Source organism: Cervus canadensis, chromosome 25 (genome assembly GCF_019320065.1).
Source record: "Cervus canadensis isolate Bull #8, Minnesota chromosome 25, ASM1932006v1, whole genome shotgun sequence".
NCBI lineage: Eukaryota > Metazoa > Chordata > Mammalia > Artiodactyla > Cervidae > Cervus > Cervus canadensis.
Genome location: NC_057410.1, coordinates 6,623,443 through 6,642,525, shown reverse-complemented (window position 1 = coordinate 6,642,525; position 19,083 = coordinate 6,623,443). Strand labels below are relative to the sequence as shown.

At 44.3% G+C, this 19,083-nt stretch overlaps 1 protein-coding gene, 1 long non-coding RNA gene and 1 pseudogene across 2 annotated transcripts in view; 1 reads left to right on the top strand and 2 right to left on the bottom strand.

The window, feature by feature from the left end:
• PPM1H (protein phosphatase, Mg2+/Mn2+ dependent 1H) overlaps positions 1 to 6,039 on the top strand; it is a 290,096-nt gene extending 284,057 nt beyond the window's left edge. Inside the window, exon 10 of the mRNA XM_043447515.1 lies at positions 1,377 to 6,039. Coding sequence (XP_043303450.1) covers positions 1,377 to 1,524 — 148 coding nt within the window. The 3' untranslated portion in view covers positions 1,525 to 6,039. The remainder of the gene's footprint in view (positions 1 to 1,376) is intronic.
• A 2,240-nt stretch (positions 6,040 to 8,279) lies between these two features.
• Positions 8,280 to 10,731, bottom strand: LOC122427810 (annotated as a pseudogene).
• An 11-nt stretch (positions 10,732 to 10,742) lies between these two features.
• LOC122427812 lies at positions 10,743 to 18,825 on the bottom strand. Its single transcript, XR_006265546.1, has 3 exons — positions 16,815 to 18,825; positions 14,147 to 14,187; positions 10,743 to 14,062 (listed from the first exon to the last, which is right to left on the bottom strand). It is a non-coding gene; the product is annotated as an uncharacterized LOC122427812 (long non-coding RNA).
• Between the last annotated feature and the right edge of the window lie 258 nt (positions 18,826 to 19,083).

Sequence of the window (19,083 nt, the reverse complement as noted above, 5' to 3'; positions counted from 1 at the left end):
TTCTTCAAGTACAAATGTCAAGCTCATTCTTCTTCTGTCACCGTGCCTACACAGGGAGGCAATCGTAGTTAGAAGGTTATACAGTGAACGTGAAATCAGAATAAAGGTAAACTCCATGCTCTATGGCAGAGGCTCTTTGGGCCCATCCTCACTAAATGTGGCCCTACCAGTGGAACTAAATTTCTTTGCAGTCTGTTGGCTAAGACTCTCTACCTCAGTCGGTATTTGGACAGACACCTGCTAATGTTTTTTTCCTCTTTGTTTTAGGCCTTAAGGCTAATCCAGGCTACATACACCCAAATCACCTCCCATATCAGTCTTTCTCTAGATTTTAATACTTTTCATCCATTTATCGTAGGCATTATTCTTTTAGTTTGTGGTTAAATCTCAGTGAGCAATCTTATTTTAAAATTCTTGGGGATCCTGTGCTGTACTTACAATGGTGAACAGAAGACTTTGGCATACTGATGAAGGTGGATGAGACAGATGGCCCACACCAAGGTTTCTCTGTCAGGTACCAATAAAACCTTCCCACTTTTGCTAGGTTCCTTCTTACTTGTGCTAGCGTTATTTTTCTCTAAATCAACTTGCTTTTTAAAAACAAATTAAAAAGGAGATTGGCCCTACCAGAAATGGAAAATGACCATCCTCTGGCCTAAAAGCAATGTGGCTCTAAAAATAAAAACTGGAAGCAAAACCTGTTTTTCCCATGCACTTCTGTAGCTGGAGACGGCCATAGAGAGCTCTGAGCCTGAGCAGATATGTGTTAAAGGTACACCAGCAGTAAATCGGGACTCTCTCGCTGACATCAAAATCCTCACGAGAACCGAGCGGCAGAACAGTTTAGGTTATTTATTGTGTGTCCACCTACCACCTAACAGCAATCTCACAGTAGGCAGCCCGCGTTTGGGGACAAGATGGCCTGGGCTCTTTGCTGCTTTGTTGTTGTTTAGGCACTAGCCATACCCTGCTCTTTTGTGACCCCATGGACTGTAGCTCACCCGTCCATAGGATCTCCCAGGCAAGAATACTGGAGTGGGTTGCCACTTCCTTATCCAAAGGATCTTCCTGGCCTGGGGATCAAACCCACGTCTCCTGCATTGCAGGCGGATTCTTTACCACTGTGCGTGTGTAAGTCACTTCAGTCATGTCTGACTCTGTGATCCTATGGACTGTAGTCCAGTAGGCTCCTCTGTCCATGGGATTCTGCAGGCAAGAATACTGGGATGGGCTGCCCCGCCTTCCTCCAGGGGATCTTCCCGACCCAGGGAAACCTGTCTGCACAGTCTGTAGTAATGGCTCCTTCCCAGCCTCTCCCGAACGCCAGTTCTGCCTGCTGTCACACTGACCATGTCATCATGCTTCCCCCTGCACAGGTACACACTGGCAGCCCAGGACCTGGTGATGCGAGCCCGCGGTGTCCTGAAGGATAGAGGATGGCGGATATCCAACGACCGGCTGGGCTCAGGAGACGACATTTCTGTATACGTCATTCCTTTAATACATGGAAACAAACTGTCGTGAAAACAGCCCAGGGTTTTGGAAGGACAGGAGGGATGAACGCTGGGACGCCTCTGGGCAGGGCTGGGCTGGGGAGTGCCCCAGCACGGTTCCAAGTGATGCCACCCCTTCCCAGCCCAGGTGGGGAGCTTGCTGCTGAAAGGCCTCTGGCTGAGCTTCAGGAGGGCCCCTGGGTTTCAGTTTCCTCTTTAGAAACAGGTCTGGATACACGAAAGAGCAAAACATAAAGGCTGCTACTGAGTGTTGTGTTTCTCCTGGTTCCTTTCGTAGGCCTCCTAGGTGGCCATGGCCCATCTCGGGGGCACCTACGTCATATTTATTTTATCTGCGGTAGCTGGGGCAGCCACTTTCGGGTGGTCACTGGCAGAAGACTCTTCAGCCCACCCAGCTGCCAACCTCTACGGGTTAACAGTGCTGCGCTGGAGTGCTGGGGATCACGCCTCAGAAGATGGACACACCCATCTTCTCGTAAGCCTGAGATGTCTTTCAGGGAACACTATCCGTGTGTCTTTGTCTCTTTATTCTTTTTCGGTAATGGTGGGGTGCGGCAGGGATGTTTTTCTGATATTCCTTGAATCTTCATTGTTTCCCTTCCATAGCACAGACCTGGGACTTTCCAGGCCCCTGCCGCGGAGTCTGTGTGTCCAAGTCTGGCTCGGACCGTGCCCACATCCTGTAGCCCACGCCGCCCAGGCAGCCATCTGGAGCTGCGCCCTGGCTCACAGAGTTCAATCTCTGTTATGTAACAGTTTGTTCCTGAGTTGGTTTTTCTCACCAAATCAATGTGCTTTCATGAAAATATGAGTGTTTCTTTGGACCAGTGGTTCCTCTCTCGTCTTCACGGGTCCCCCTGGTATGGTTTTCGGTTTCTCTCTGAGAGCCTGGGTGTTCGTTTCTGGGTTGGTTGGCCCTACCCCCACCCGCTGTGCCATGAGGATACACACGAAGCAGTGTTAAATCGAGTGGTGTAGACGTTCCTTATATCGATCAGCTCACCACGCCTCGAGGATCACTCCTCCACCTAGATCCAGGTTCTGAGGTGGGGCCGGCCCCAAGCCCACGCCAAATAATGTGTTAAGGATCAAGAGCAGCAGTCTTATTAGCGTCACCATCAGATTTGGGCAAGACCCACTCAGAACGGCCATGTAATAAAAGTGCATTTGAATCAGGTTGACTGGTCCTTGTCAGGCTATGCGCCCTGTTCCTTCTCCATGGAAGCATCCCAGCCCCCCAGGTACCGAGACCTCCCCCTCTCCCGCCACCTCTAGGCGTTCCTCACAAGAGCAGCATTGGACGGATCAGATCTACCTGCTGCTTCTCTGCCGGGAGGACTCACAAAACAGTTCTAGGAATCACTTCTCTCTCTCATGGCTTCTCAGTACGGCAGGACCTTGTAGAGCAGGGTCCGGTCACCAAGTCTTCCTGCAGACCACAGACCTCCTGTGGCAGCATCACCATCTCGGCTACTTTTTGTGATAAAAACATGCTTCCCCCCAACCCCCACCATTAAAGAAAAAAAGTCATTGCTGTGATTCCCCCAGAAGGCTGGAGAGTCAGTTCCACTTCCTGTGTGTTCCAATCCCTTCCCCAGAGCAGGAAGATAAAGCTTCCCCAAAGGGAAAGATAACTTTCCTCTGGAATAATCACCTGCATTTACATTCCTAGAATGTAAATATTCTCTGAGAAATGGCCTGGAGCCTTCCTACTTAGAAATGTGTTCATCCCGCAGCCTGGAAACAATGCCTGGTCTTGTGGGTGAAGTGTGGTGGGAATTTACCCACCCAGTGTTTGCCAAAACCTCGCCTGGGAAGAACTGGACCGACTGCGCCTTTGTCAGGAGTCATCTTCATCTCACAGCTTCCATCCTCCTTCCATCAATCTTAGCCACCCCCAGGGACAGCTCTATGGGGAGAAGTCTGTGGTACCCAATGTGCTGCTCTCGGGAAATGTGCAGGCAGCCCGCAGCAGAGTGGGCCACTTTCTGTTGCTGTGCTGACTCTCAAAACCATGTACAAATTCAGAAACTTGAGAAAGTTTTCCATGGAGGACTCCGAGCCACCTTCTTTGGGAAGCTGTCCTCACAAGCTGTCACCTCTTCCCTGTGTTCCCATTGCCCTTCGTTTACTTCCTGGGCTGCTATTTTATTCAAGGCACTAGAGTCAGAGTTTGGATGTAACGTTCCACTCCACTCTCCATTGCATGTCCTGCCAAGGCATGTCTGGGCAAAAATCTCTGGAACCTCCTTGTTCAATTTATCCTAAAGTCGTGAGCATTTAGTCCCACCGGATTTAGTTAGAAAGGTATCTAGGAATTCTCTTTATAAGCTCCCCTTGGGTGGAAGGATTTTGGTAGCAAGCTGACGCCATATGTCTGTTTGGGGATGGGAGGGAAACCACAAGAGATCAACCAGATGTGGGGAACACATGACTTGTTAATGCCTGTTGCAGGTCTGCCCAGCACGGGTGCTCTGTGAGTTGCACTTCCTCCATTTCAGCCTTATTTTTCACCCAGGCTCTGGATCATTCCATCCCTGAATACTAACTGTGTCTACACATCAGTTGGCCCTTGGAGCATTCCTGGAAAGGTCAAAAGGCAACACCAAATTCCGCAGAACATATTTATACATGGTTCTCTTATCTTGCCTATCTTGTGTATCAATCCTATTTGCTTGCCCTGGCGGCCTCAGAGGAAGTCTTGCTTAATGAAAAGCGTTTGATTTCCCAGTCGTCTTTATGGCTGTCTGGGGGGTTGGGGGGTGAGGTGGCCACTTGCTTTCATGAAAGGCTGTCTCAGTTCTGAATCCCCTTGTTGGGCTGGCCTCTGCTCTTTTCAACATTTGGTGACACTCTTCCTTAAAGACCACCAGCTCAAGCTCCATCCACACTGGTGTTTTGTCAGGCAACAAGGAAAGCTTATTCTCCCTACACCTGAAATCAGAGCAGTGTGAGCAGCCTTAAGACTGGAGGGCATGTTCTCTTGCGGCTCTGCCTGCCTAAACGCTCTTCTTAGAGAGGGAACAGAGAAGTGAAAACGGGCGAGGCCAAGTAATCCTCTAACAGGACAAAGCCCCCAAAGTGGGGATTTGTTCTTTTCCACTGTTTACAGCTTTGGGGAATTGGGGGTATTTAATTTTTTTTTAATCCCTAGCAGTTTACCCTGTAACTTGGGGCTGCATGAAGTCAGCTGTGCTTTTTTTTTTTTTTTCCAATTCTTCTCAGTGTTCATTTACTCCTTGGAAAGAATCACAGCTGTTAGTAGATACTGGTGGACAGAGATGAGAGTCCCAGATCCAGAGCTGGCCTCAGATGTTGGCCATTCGGCAGGGTTTTCAGTTTACCAAGAGCACTAATGTGGAAACACTCGGGGGAAAAAAAAAAAAACTCCCACATCTTTACGACTCTGGTCTAACCTCCTCGCTCATCTGCCAATCAACTTTATTTCAAAGGTCAGTGGTTTTCTTTCCACCACCGTCTGAGGATCTTACCTTCCCTTAAGTGACCCGGCAGCTCCAGTTTTCAGACTGAACATGTTAAGCTTTAATGAGATTCTATTTTCGGTAAGTTCATGCTACTGGGACACATGGAAAAAAGCAGTGAGTCACTGTCTATGCAAAACACCCACCAGGTTGACTCTAGAAGGTAGCAGATCTAAGATGACAGTGAAACAGTATCTGGCCACCTGACAGAATTTTATATTAGGAATCTGGATTTTTGAGGACTTTGAATTGCAGAGACAGGTCCCAGCCTGCACTCCCTAGACCACCCCCCGCCCCAGCACACTTTGGTTCTGTGTGGGTGATGTGGCTTATGTGTGTACACTGGGATTTTTCAAAGGACACTACATGAGCAGCCCCACTTGCCTCTTCTGTAAGCACCATGGTGGCCCTTTGTGATCTGAGTGCCAGGCCAGGGAAGTGCTGCTCTTTCTAACCCAGCCCTCTTAAGCAATGACTAAGAGGAGTGTGATTTGTGTAAATAGCTTTAATTTTTGCCTTGGCGTCTTAGATGAAGTTTTGTTTCTGTAGCGACCAGGTAGACAGAGACCAAATGAGGCTGTAAATGTGATGTTTTCTACTGTGATGTACTTGAAGGAGAATCTCGTGTCCTCCAATTTTCCATAGTATTTTGTGTTTGGGGAGTCCTGAGGTTACTCTTTGATTCCTACTTTGCCTCCATTCTCTTTGTTTCTTCTGGAAACCCAGGGAGGCCCCCAGTGGAGATCATTTGTAAGGAATGTATCACGGTCTGGGTTTCCAAGAAAATACCCTACGTACAGAGAACTAAGAAGAATCTGCCTGAAAATGGTTTCGGCACCATGTAACCGTTCTGCTTTGTGATTGTGAAACCTTGACTTTTGTAACCCAAAAGTGAAACCTGTTTAGTAAAGGGGATCTATTTTGTGTGTTTTGAAACTTAGGTGCAATGTTCCCTGGAAAAAGCTAAAGAAATGTATATGCTCAATGCCGTTTTAAAATAAAATATTATATATATATATGTATATAGGATACCTTTAGCAAAACTTCTGTGTGTCACTTCTTTCAATTCACTAAGAAGTTTCTTCATATCAGGTAATGGAATGAGATGAGAGGGTCATGGCCTCATGGGGAATAGACTCAAAAGAAAATCAGATGGGAATGGATGCCAACACTAGGTCTTCACAGGAAATCAGCAGTCAAGACTATGTATTTCACCAGTGCCTCTAAAACTACCGTGGATACTGCTCCCAAGAACTACTCCAAACAGGTAATTCTTTTTTTTTTTTTAGCTTGAGATATAACTGACATGCAACATTGTATTAGTTTCAGGTGTACAACTTAATGATTTGATGTGGACTGTAGCCCACCAGGCTCCTCTGTCCATGGGGATTCTCCGGGCAAGAATACTAGAGTGGCCTGTCGTGCCCTCCTCCATGGGATCTTCCCAACCCAGGGATCCAACCCAGGTCTCCCACATTGTAGGCGGATTCTTTATCATCTGAGCCACCAGGGAAGCCCAAGAATACTGGAGAGGGTAGCCTATCCCTTCTCCAGGGGATTTTCCTGACCCAGGAATCAAACCAGGGTCTCCTGCATTGCAGGCAGATTCTTTACCAAATGAGCTACCAGGGAAGCCCATCTATTACTATATAGGATTACAAACTTTTTTTTCCTTGTGATGAGCACAATTATGCAGCAGTTTGAACATTCTCTGGCTTTTCGTTTCTTTGGGATTGGAATGAAAACTGACCTTTTCCAGTCCTGTGGCCACTGCTGAGTTTTCCAAATCTGCTGGCATATTGGGTGCAACACTTTAATAGCATCATCTTTCAGGATTTTTTTTTTTTTAACTAGGAACTTTCTTTTAATCAGTTACAAACTAAATTACAAATAATGTGAACAGCAAGAACACTCAAGGACAGAAGGTGGGAGAAGAGAGAGCAAATCATAAAAAGAACAAAAGTTTTTAAAAAAAGAACAGCATATTTGCATCACAAACCCCAAGGTGCACATGGCAACAACCCCCACCCATTCCCACTTAAAAAACTACTATAACCTGAAATACAAATATAGTTGTTCATCCTTATCTTAAAGAAATATTTTTTCCCCAATGTCCCCACTCAGTCCCTGCCCTGAGTGTCAGAATTCTCAAAATGATGTCTCAGCCTTAACTTTTACGGGGTGGCCTTCAGAGGAAGATGGGACCTAGCACCTTAAGAATCTTAAAAAGAAGAAAAAAATTCAAACATCTTTCACTTGCCTCATAAGGTCAAGGTGAAGCACAGTCCCTGTCCCAGAGCCTCCTAGACACACCTTGCCACAGGAGGGACAGGCAAGAAGCCTAGGGGCCATCATACATACTGTAGCCCCACCAGGACTGCAGAGACTGGGAGTCTTAAGTCTCCCAGATGTTAAGTGAGATGAAACACTAAAATTAGGGTATAAACTGGTTGGATCTATTTTTTAAAAACCCAATCCTTTGAAACAGACCCCTCCACAACGTTTTAGCTTTGCTTGGTTTTCAGAGGTTCCAGCTTAGCCCACTTACACAGTGGCTCTGGAGGCTTGGGGTCTCAATCATCCCAGATACAGAGAATAATAATAGTGAGGCTTTCAGAGACTGGGATGGCAAAGCCTATGTGGACGGAGGAAAAAAATCTTTTTATTTTGTCTTAAAAACAAAAACCCAGCCCTCTTAAGCAATGACTAAGAGGAGGGAAGAGAGAGGCTAGTGAAGGCTGACTTCAGTTCAGTTCAGTTCAGTCGCTCAGTCGTGTCTGACTCTTTGTGACCCCATGAATTGCAACACGCCAGGCCTCCCTGTCCATCACCAACTCCCGGAGTTTACTCAAACTCATGTCCATCGGTGATGCCATCCAACCATCTCATCCTCTGTCGCCCTCTTCTCCTCCTGACCTCAATCCCTCCCAGCATCAGGGTCTTTTCCAATGAGTCAGCTCTTCGCATCAGGTGGCCAAAGTATTGGAGTTTCAGCTTCAGCATCAGTCCTTCCAATGAACACCCAGGACTGATCTCCTTCAGGATGGACTGGTTGGATCTCCTTGCAGTCCAAGGGACTCTCAAGAGTCTCTCCAACACCACAGTTCAAAAGCATCAATTCTTCGGCACTCAGCTTTCTTCACAGTCCAACTCTCACATCCATACATGACTACTGGAAAAACCATAGCCTTGACTAGACAGACCTTTGTTGGCAAAGTAATGTCTCTGCTTTTTAATATGCTATCTAGGTTGGTCATAACTTTCCTTCAAGGAGTAAATGTCTTTTAATTTCATGGCTGCAATCACCACCTGCAGTGATTTTGGAGCCCAAAAAAATAGAGTCTGACACTGTTTCCACTGTTTCCCCATCTGTTTCCCATGAAGTGATTAGGAGGCTGACTTAAGTGCATCTAATACTGAAGTGTCCTTTCAATTTCACCTATTTCTTCCCTCCACTCCATCACTCCAGAGTGGACTGGTTAAGAGGGGCAGGTGAGTGCTAAGGCAGCCAGACAAAATCGGTGAGCTAAGAGCCCAGGGCCGAGCCAGATCACACTTGCGCTGGAGGAGAGGGTGATACTGGGGGTAGAGGCTTGAGAAGGTGATCAGAGTCGAAGGTGAGGCACTGGCTTGGTCACATCCTGGAAGAAAGGGTGAGCCAGAGCTGCCTTGGCTGAAATCCGCTTGTTAGGGTCATAGTGCAGCATTTGTGGTAACAAGCTCCATCCATCTTCATCTGGCACCACTTTGCTAAAATCTTGCCTGGCCCACTTGGGGAAACTTGGCTTATAATCCGGCATAGAAGTAACTCCTGGCCAAACCACCTTATCTGGGCTCTCCAGGGTCCGAAAGATCCAGAAGAGCTGGTCAATCTCAGAATCTCTGGGGAACAGGGCCTGGTGGGTCACCATCTCAGCAAAGATGCAACCGAGGCTACAGATGTCCACGGTTGTGGAGTAGTCTTTGCAGCCCAGAAGGATTTCCAGCACTAAGTACCACAGAGTCACCACCTCGTCAGTGTAAGTATGAACAGGGACCCCAAAAGCTCTGGCTAGTCCGAAGTCTGCTAGCTTGATGGACCCATCTGCGTTGATAAGCAGATTCTGAGGTTGGCGGTTTGGTGCAGGACCCGATAAGAGTGGCAGAAAGCTAGGCCCTGGCGCAGCTGGAACAAGTAGCTCTTTATAGGGGAAGAGGAATGCCAGTGAGCACAGGGGCGTCCATGAATTTCTTGAGATCCTGGTGCAGAAACTCAAAAAACAGGTAGAGTTTGTTTTCTGTGTGAAGGACATCCAGCAGTTGGACAATATTGGGGTGATGAAGCTCCTTGAGCAGTACTGAGTACACACACCCTCTGTCTCAGTGTCCAGGCGGATTTTTTTAAGCGCCGCTGCTTCTCCCGTCAACTTGTTTTTGGCTTTGTACACAACTCTGTACGTGCTCTCTCTGATCTTTTCCACTTTTTGGAAGTTCTCCATGAAGCCTAGCAAGTCGGGTCAGCCCGGTCCTGGAGCAGGGGCCTGGGAACCCTGCAGAAAAAGGCACCCAGCTCTTGGGAGCGAGGAGGGGAAACAGGGCCCAGCACTGCGACCTCAGGTCGAGGTCGGGATGGAAAGCAGAGTACCTCCTGCTCTTGTCAATTTATCCAACTTGAAACAATATTGCGACCTCCGCCCCTCCTCCCCACCAGTTCCCTTTCAGGATTTTAATGGTAGTTCTATTTAATTTTCTCAGGACCTTCCATATTGTTTGCTATAGTGGCGCCATCAATTTACGTTCCCAACAACTTTTTTGTCTATGTCCTTGCCAACACTTACTAAGGTCTTTTGGATAATAGCCTTTCTGAGAGGTGTGAGGAGATAGCTCATGGTTTTGATTGGCATTTCCCTGATGATCAGTGATGTTGAGCCTCTTGACATCTGTTGGCCATCTGTATGTGGTCATCTTCAGAAAAATGTATATTCAGATTTACTGTCCTTTTTTTTAAATTTTAAGCTGTGTGAGTTCTTTATATATTTTGGATATTAACCACTTATCAGATAAATGTCTACAATTTGCAAGTATTTTCTCCCATTCAGTACTTTTTTCATTTTGTTGATGGTTCCCTTTGCTGTGTAGAAGCGTTTTATGTATAGTCACTCCTGTTTATTTTTCCCTGGGTGCCAAATCCAAAACATGTTTGTCATGACTAATGTCAAGGAGCTTACCACCTGTGTTTTCTTCTAGGCGCCTTGTGGTTTCAGGTCTCACGTTCAAGTCTTTGTTTGTAGTGTAAGTAGTCACTTGGTTTCATTCTTTGGCATATGGTTGTCCAGTTTTCAACGTATCATTTGTTGAAGAGAGTGTCCTTTCCTCAGTGTGTATTCTTGGCTTCTCTATTATGTAACTGACCCTATATGCACGAGTTTATTTCTGTTTGTTTCTATCTCTATGCTGTTCTGCTGGGCTGTGTGTATGTCATCATGCAATGTTATAGTTTTATCAGGGAACATGATGCTTATAGCTTTGTTCTTCTTTCTCAATATTGCTTTGCCTATGTAGGGTTTTTATGGTTCCATATAAATTTTAGGACTGTTTGTCCTATTTCTGTGCAAAATGCCATTGGAATTTTAACAGAGATTGCATTGAATCCGTAGGTGCTTTAGGTAGTACAGACATTTTAACAATATTAATTCTTTCAGTCCATCAACACAGTATATCTTTCCATTTATTTATGTCTTAAATTTCTTTCATCAATGTCTTATAGTTTTCAGTGTATAAGTCTTTCACCTGCTTGGTTAAATATATTCCTAGAAATTTTATTCTCTTTGATGCAATTGTAAATGGGATTTTTCCTTTAATTTCTCTTTCTGATAATCTGTTTTTAGTGTGTAGAAATGGAAGATTTCAGTTTACTAATTTTATATCTTGCAACTTTACTGAATTCATTTTTTAGGAAGTCTTTAGGTTTTTTTTTAACATATACTGTCATGTCATTTGCAAATAGTGACAGTTTTACTTCTAATTTGGATGCCTTTTCTTTCTCTTGCCTTCTAATACTGTGTTTAATAAAAGGGACAAGAGTGAGCATCCTCATCTTGTTTCTAATCTTAAAGGAAAAGTTTTCAGCTTTTCATCTCTGAGTGTGATGTTAGTTATGGACTCTATTATGGACTCTATATATGGTCCCTATTATGTTCAGGTGAATTCCCTCCATACTCATGTTGTTGAGTTTTTATCATAAATGAATGTTAGAAATTTGTCACATAATTTTTCTGTATCTATTGAGATGATAATATAATTTTTATTTTTCATTTTGCTATTGTGGTGCATCACCTTGTTTTGAAGATGTTAAACCATCCTTGCAGCCTTGGAATAAATCCCACTTGATCATGATGTATGATCCTTTTAATATATGGTTGAATTTGGCTTACTAATATTTTGTTGAGGATTTCTGCATCTATGGTTACCAGGGATATTGCCCTGTAATTTTCTTTCCTTGTGATGTCCTAATATGATTTTGGTATAGTATTTATTCATCTTTGAAAGTTGGTTAGAATTCACCAATGAAGCCACTTGAAACTTTCGTTTTTTGGAAGGTCTTACTGATTCAGTCTCCTTACTAACAATTGGTCTGTTCAGACTTCCTATTCCTCATGAGTCTGTCTTAGAATATGGTACGTTTCCAGGAATGTAGCTATTTCTTCTAGGTTGTTCAGCTTGTTGGCATACAGTTGTTCACAGCAGTTTCATGAACGTTTGTATTTCTGTGGCATCAGCTGTAATGTCTCCTCTTTAATTTCTTTCAGTCCTTTCTCTCTTTCTCTTGGTAAGTCTCACTAAAGATTTGTCAACCAAAGACCATCTCCTGGTTTCACTGGTATTTTCTATTGTCTTCTTAGACTCTATCTCATTTGTTTCTGCTCTGATCTTTGTTATTTCCTTCTTTTTATTAACCTTTGTTTGTTCTTTTTAATTCCTTGAGATATAGTTAGGTTGTTTATTTGAGATTTTCTTGTTTCATGAAGTATACACTTGTCACTACAACCTTTCTTCTTAGAACTGCTTTTGCTTCATCCCATAGGTTTTCATACATTTTATTTCCATTTTCACTTGTCTCAAGGTTTTTATGATTTCTCTGTTGACCTATTGATTTGTTTGGTAGCTTGTTTAATTGCCACATATTTGTGAATTTTCTGATTTTAATCTTGTAATTGATTTCTACTTTCATAGCACCATGGTGAAAAAATATGGCTGATATGATTTCAGTCTTCTTAAATTTGTTAAGACTGTTTTGTGGCCTAAAACATGATCTATCCTAGAGAATGTTCCATGCACACTGGAAAAAAAATGCATTTTGTGTTGCTGTTGGATGGAATGCTTTATTTCTGTTAAGTCCATCTTGTCTAATTTGTCATTTAAGGCATATGTTTGATTTTCTGCCTGAGTGATTTCTATTGATCTAAGTGGGTTATTAAAATCCCCTATTGTTATCATAGTGCTGTCTGTTTCTCTCCTTAGGTATGTTAATATTTGCTTTGTACATTTAGGTGCTCCTATATTATGTGCATAAACATTTACAAATGTTATATCTCCTTGTTGAATTGACCCTTTAATCCAAAGAAGTATTCTTGAGAGGGCTAGTGACTAATATCCTTGCTGAAGACAAGACTCAAGACTCCCCTCTGCCATTTAAGCATTTTAAGTAATTACAAACTGTTAGTAAAATGTAACATACTATAGAGAAAAGTTACCTTAACAGGTGGGATAAGACATCAAAAAATGCTAATTCTGCTTAGTTCTAGAGTCCAGTAAGTAACTTAGAGAATACTGACACAAAGTTAAAAATAATCTGAGTACTGATCCATAGCTGAAAAGCAGACTATTGATCATCTAAAGCCTAGTTCAGAAGAGCTGACTAGATAAGAAATACTTACATTAAAAATGATCCTATTACAACATCTACCCAGCTCTTTTCACCTTTACTTTTACCCTAATGCTTATGACACCTCCTCGTCTCAGCAGTAGAAACTCATGAAGAGAGTCCATCTTTGGATTAGATACCTTTAGATTTTTCTCTGTGGAAGATGGAGGCGTCTTAGCGTTCTCTCATGAGCAGTGCTTAGCGTATCAGTTTCCCTCTTGGAAAGCTGCAGTAGATTGTCTCCAAAGCTGGCTGCCAAGTATGCCTTCTATGTCAGTGTGCAAATGCTCGTTTCTCATCAAGATGCAGTGTTTGTGTACCCATCCGGTGAACTGGTCTGGCTTGTGACTTGCTTTGATTAATAGAATGCAGAAATGACATTCTGAGAATTCCAAGCCTATGTCTCTAGAGTCTGTAGCACCTGCTTTCACTCTTGGAAACCAGCCGCCCTGCAAATGTCAGACTAAATTACTGAGTGATGAGGCCACCAGGGGGAGAACCTAAGTGCTCCGAAATTGGGAGTGAGCCCATCTTTGATTCTCAAACCCCGCTTGAATCACTCCAGGTGATACTATAAGAGAGAGGCCCGGCCAGCTCTCAGCTTTTAAGCCATTCCAACTGAGGTCACAGGCACCACAGAGCAGAGAGGAGCCATCTGCACTGAGCCCTGCCCAAACTTCTGATGCAGAGAAACATGAACAAATAATAAAATGGTTGTGGCTTCAAGCTGCTAAGATCTGGGTGTTTTATGATACGGCCACTGACACCTGAAACAAAGTACAGATAACCTGGCTCTGGAGGATTTGGGATACAGTGGTTAAAATTGTGAACTAAAAAAGAAAATGGCATTAAGAAAGTATATGTGTAACGTGGGAAATAATCCTCCTCTTGGAACCTGGCAGAGTGAATGAAACGGGGAAAGCAAACTCACAGCCGTAACGCAGAGGCTCCACCGCCGCCCACAGCGGGCCCCGGGCACAGCCAGCTGTCAGATGAGGTTCCTGCAGATCCCGGGCTGCCCGGCAGCGTGCGTGTCTCTCAGAGAGCAGTAACCACAGCACGTATGACTGTAATCCTTTGTCGTCTGACATACATACATACCGTAGCGCTAGCCTCTCCTCTCTGTTTTTGACTTTTTTGCTTTTAAATGCTCACGATCTTTACTGTGAAAAGGGAAAAAAACAATAAACCAACAAACAAAACCTGTTTGTGGAAAAAAAGCAAAAAAAGCGGGGGAGGGAAATCACCTGAATGTGGAAGAACGCACCTCCTGTTTAATGTTTCGTACCTAAGGAAATAAAAACAAACAAAAACTGATGAGAGAGACTGATGGCTATGATGACATCATGGCAAGAGTTCGCCACACCTTGCTTTTGCTTCTTTGTGCAGCTTGTAATGATCATTAGTAAACTAGGAAAATGATGACTGTTGGGGCGCTGAGTGGAGAACGGGGACACAAAGGTCTTTAAGTCCTCCCTCGTGACAAGCCTATCTCATGCTGTACCATTCATGACCTTTGGGAGAGTCAAATAGTTCTTTGGCTCCCAAGACTGTTGCTTAAGAGTGTTAGTTTACATTTGGAGGAAGATAAAATTTTTAAATTACAAGTATGAAAATTTAAAAAAAATTCTCATCCTCCTTTAAAAATCCCTATCTACAAAATACTTCAAATTTGTTGCCATCCTACTTTTTTCCTTTAATTAAACGACAGGCCAAAGAATAAATTATATATCCGAGCAATCTGTCTGCCTTTTTAATTGCTTTTTCTGTCATTAGAGCCCTGAAAAGACTGCTGCTCTCTTAGTCCATTTCCCTACGTTTTTGGCCTCGTATCCTTCACTTCTGATGAGATTTTCCAGTCACCTAACCTCCTCTGGTTTACTGATTCCAATTAATCTGTCTTCATGTGACTGAGCATGAGACAGAGCCAGGGTGCACCTGGACTGCCTTGCAAGGACAAGGTCTGATCAGTTTGCTGGTCCAGCAGGACTGTGGACAGGTCTCTGCAAAGTGTGAATGAAGATCTGGTGGATGGCACTCTTCTGAAAGGGGCATACACATATGAGCTTTCTCTTTTACCCTCGTTTAAAATTTTAATTAACAAATCTAGTCACAAAAAAAAATAAAAGCAGATTAGCTTATTCAGGAGGCACTGCTGGGAGGTGGGAGTGGGGTAGGGAAACTGTTGACATAAGGGTAGGAAAAAAGTGAAGTTGCAGCAGCAAAATGTCCCAAAACAAGTCATTTCACACTCTTAAAGCTCCCTGATTAAAGAACTGTGGATCTGAAAATAGTAGTCTTGGTAGTTCTGAATTAGATATTACCTCCCTTTTGAGTTTGGTCAGTGAGAAAAAAAAGAATATTCTGGAGAACAGTGAAGTTTCTGATCTCTCTGTCCTAGGTGGAAAAAAAAATTTCTGATTCCTGGCAATTCTAAACATTACGTCAGGGGACATTTGGCCAACTTACCAATGGACAATAGAACCTGAAGGAAAACTAACAGTGTGCTTGTTTTCCTACTTAGGACCACTATAAGTGCTATCATGATTAGTATTGTATGCCTCAAAATATAATGCAAATAGATGCAAATATTCATTACAGTGGACTTCCCAGGTGGCTTAGTGGTAAAGAATCTGTCTGCTAATGGAGATACAGTTCCATCCCTGAGTCAGCAGATCTGCTGGAGAAGGAAATGGCCACCCACTCCAGTACTCTTGCCTGGAAAATCTCATGGACAGAAGGGCCTGGTAGGCTTTAATGTCAGTTAGGTCTTTCCTGGGCTTGCACACTGCCCTGCACATGTGCAAAAACTCTCATGGCTTCAATAATATGCTATGGCTTTTCAAAGCCCTCTATGGACATCTTCACTAGCTTTTTCCCTTTTTCAGTATTTTGGTCAGCTTCTTGTGAACCTCAACGGGTATGACTGCCTTAGATAGCTGTGATGTTGCTGATTGTTTTCAACTACCAACTTGGAGAGAGCGTTGTTTACAGAGCTGTTTACAGGTAAAGTTAAGACAAGCCCTGAGAATGCGGGCCTTTCCAGAGAGTGAGATGCAAATAGTGACTATCCTCTGGGGCTGGGGATTTGGGGGGAGCTACACACGCAATCTGCCAGCCTGCTGGACCTCAGAGATGCTGTATTCACAAGGCTGTTGCTGCTCAAGGCTACCACAGATGCAGAGAGAGCACAAGGAAACTGGTTCAGCTGAATTGCCACCTTGTTCCTATTATGATTCGGCTGTTGTTACCGAATAAATACTCCCTGGATTGTTGCAATCCTCTGGTGAGTCTCCAGAGTTCTGCAAAAGGTGATCTGGGGCAACTTTTACCAGTATTCTCTTTGCTTATATGGAGTGAAGGATTTTCAGGTCATTATTCTACCATTCTAGAAGCACTTCTCCAGATGAGGAACCAAAGGTCCAGGTATGCTACGTAGTTGCCCAAGGACCCAGAGCCAAGCAGCACCAAACCCAGAATCTCAAATCCAAAATCCAACTTTATACTCAACTCCCTCCCGCTCCAACAGTTTTCTGGAACTTCTCATCAGAGGAGAAGCAGCGGTTACAAAACCTCTGTCGCCTACATACATGTTAGATAGCATTTTTAACAAAGCCCTTTCACACTGATCTCCAGTCTTAAGCTTTGAACTTTGTACTAATTAGTCAGTATCATCACACCCACCAATATCATCTTCTATAAAATGTATTTCTGCCACAGGATCTTATATCCCTCTCCAGTTAAGACTCTTATTCAGCTGGAGCTCTACGCCAGCATCTCCTTAGCACTTATTATGAAGGTTTACATTGGCAAGATTTACTTTCAGGATGAAATTGAGTACCAGAGTCAAATATAAGGCCCTTACCCAAGCAGAGTAAATGGTGTGTGCTACCCCAAGGGTATCAGCCACGGTACCTGAACTTCCTATAAATTTTTCGGTAACACATGAGCAGCAGGTAAGCTTCAGCTGTCCATGCTTGACAATTAACAGCTGAAGAAGAGATACCCAGGGTCTGGAAGAACTGAACAAAATTCTGTTCAAATTCCTCTTGAACAAGGAGTATGCTTAAAACATTGTACATTCTTGAGCACAGACCTGTAATAAAAGTAACAGTGAAAGGTAAATCTTTTACCATGGTGCCCAGCTGCACTATTTATTACAAAATCTGAAGTGTCAGAATGGACAGTCATTGCAGTGGTATCAATATTACAGCTCTTGACATCTCTCTTTATGGGCTCAGTTGACCTGAAGTAAGAAAACCGTTTCCCGTACTAACAGGGCATTTTTCAATGATCTACTTGACCTCTGCCTCTGTGCTTAGCAGTCAGAGTGGTAAGATGACATTTTTAGCAGAACAAAACCCAAAGAATTTAAGCTTAAGGGAACCCAAATCCAACAACGTGGGAGCCATGAACATTTAATTAGTTAATACCCATCTCTTCCTGCAGGGATTTTAGTACCTGTCTACACACTGAAATCACCGGGGAGCTTTAAAAAAAATTCTTAAACCAATTAAATCTGAATCCCTCCAGGGAGGGACCCAGCCATCAGTATTTCTGAAATGTTTTCCAGCGCTTCTAATGTGAGAACCACTGTGTAAAGACATTAAGGACACACACACACACCCCAGAACTAGCTTTGGCCGATTTCACAAAGTATAAGACATCTACGTGAGTCTGAATTTCAGATAAAAAGAATTTTTAAAAATACAAGCATGTCCCATGCAACATTTGGAACATGATCAAAAAATTGTTTGCTGTTGCTCTGAAATTCAAACGACTATCCTATAATTTTTCTGTAAAACCTACACAGGACAAAATTGAAAATTAAACAGTAGGGGCATGAATAACACTCTACCAACAGAGGAATGTCACTAGTTGGTAATTTCTTATTAAAAAAAGAAAAAGAAAAAAAGATCACCTGGAACCTAACAAAACTGTGCCAGGCCAAAGCCATCCCAGGCAGTTTCCAAGTCCTGGAGGAGGACGGAGGGCCACAGGAATGTTCCAGACAGGCCTCCTTCATGCCCATGTCAGCCTGCTAGGGCTGCCCTAGCTAAACACCACAGGCCAGGGGCTTAAACAGCAGAACGTTACTGTCTCACTGTTCTGGAGGCTTAAAGTCCACAATGGAGGTGTTGGCAGGTCTGGCTTCTCCTGAGGCCTCTCTCCCCTTGGCCTGGCTGGGCCTTCTTGCTGTCCTCTCAATAGTCTTTTGCCCGTGTGTATGCATCCTTGTCCAAATGTCCTCCTATAAGGACGCGAGTCCTATTGGATTGGGCCCCACCCAAATGACCTCACTGTATCTGAATTACCTCTTTGAAGGTGGAGTCTTGAAATACAGTCACATTCTGAGGTGGTGTGGGGTTGGGTCTTTTAACGAGTGAACTGGGAGGGACACAATTCAGCCCAGAGAAGTGCCCCTCGCTGGACTGCCGGGCCGAGGTGGGGGGAAGGCCGTGGGGTAGCCTAGTCTGAGGTCCGCCTCCCAGCGCCCTACCACCCAGGAACGGGGCAAGGAGACGTTCTCAGGGAAATGACAGAAATGAGCGTCAGGAGGGCAGAGGAAGCACCACTCTTTTCTGGGAAGAAAGGGGTAAGAGCCATGCTATCATGTGGGAGGAGGATTAGAGGAAGAGAAGGAGAAAGTGTCGAAATCAGAGGAACCGTGTGCAGGAGAAAGGAATATAGAGATATTAGCCATTCTTCCAGAGGTTGAGAACCCTGGGGAAGGGAGTAGAAATCACCCTTTCTATAGCTAAGGGGAAACTCCTGGAAACTGAACCCCCCAAAAAACAAACAAAAAACACTGCTCCCTTTCCTCTTGTATTTTAGGGAGGGAAAAAAAAACCGCCTCAAGTGTTAGGCTTTGCACAGGACTGAGAGTCGGGCCGTCATTTTACTGAATTCTCGGCCTCGGTCAGCCTCTAAGAGCACAGTTCGTTGTTTCCCGGCAGCTGACCTGGGTTTTCCTGCTCTCTGGCATGAATATGCATGGTCGGGAGCCCCAGATGTGCCAGGCTGCTGGCGGGCCTTCAAGGATCTGCGGGCGCACATGCACACGCACGGCCTGCACAGGGTTTCAGGCGGCGCCAACGGAAAGAACAGCCAGGAAGTTTCCCTCTCGGGAGTAGTCCCTGCCAGTCCATCCCCGCTGGATGCGTGGGCGACACCCGGCAGGGGA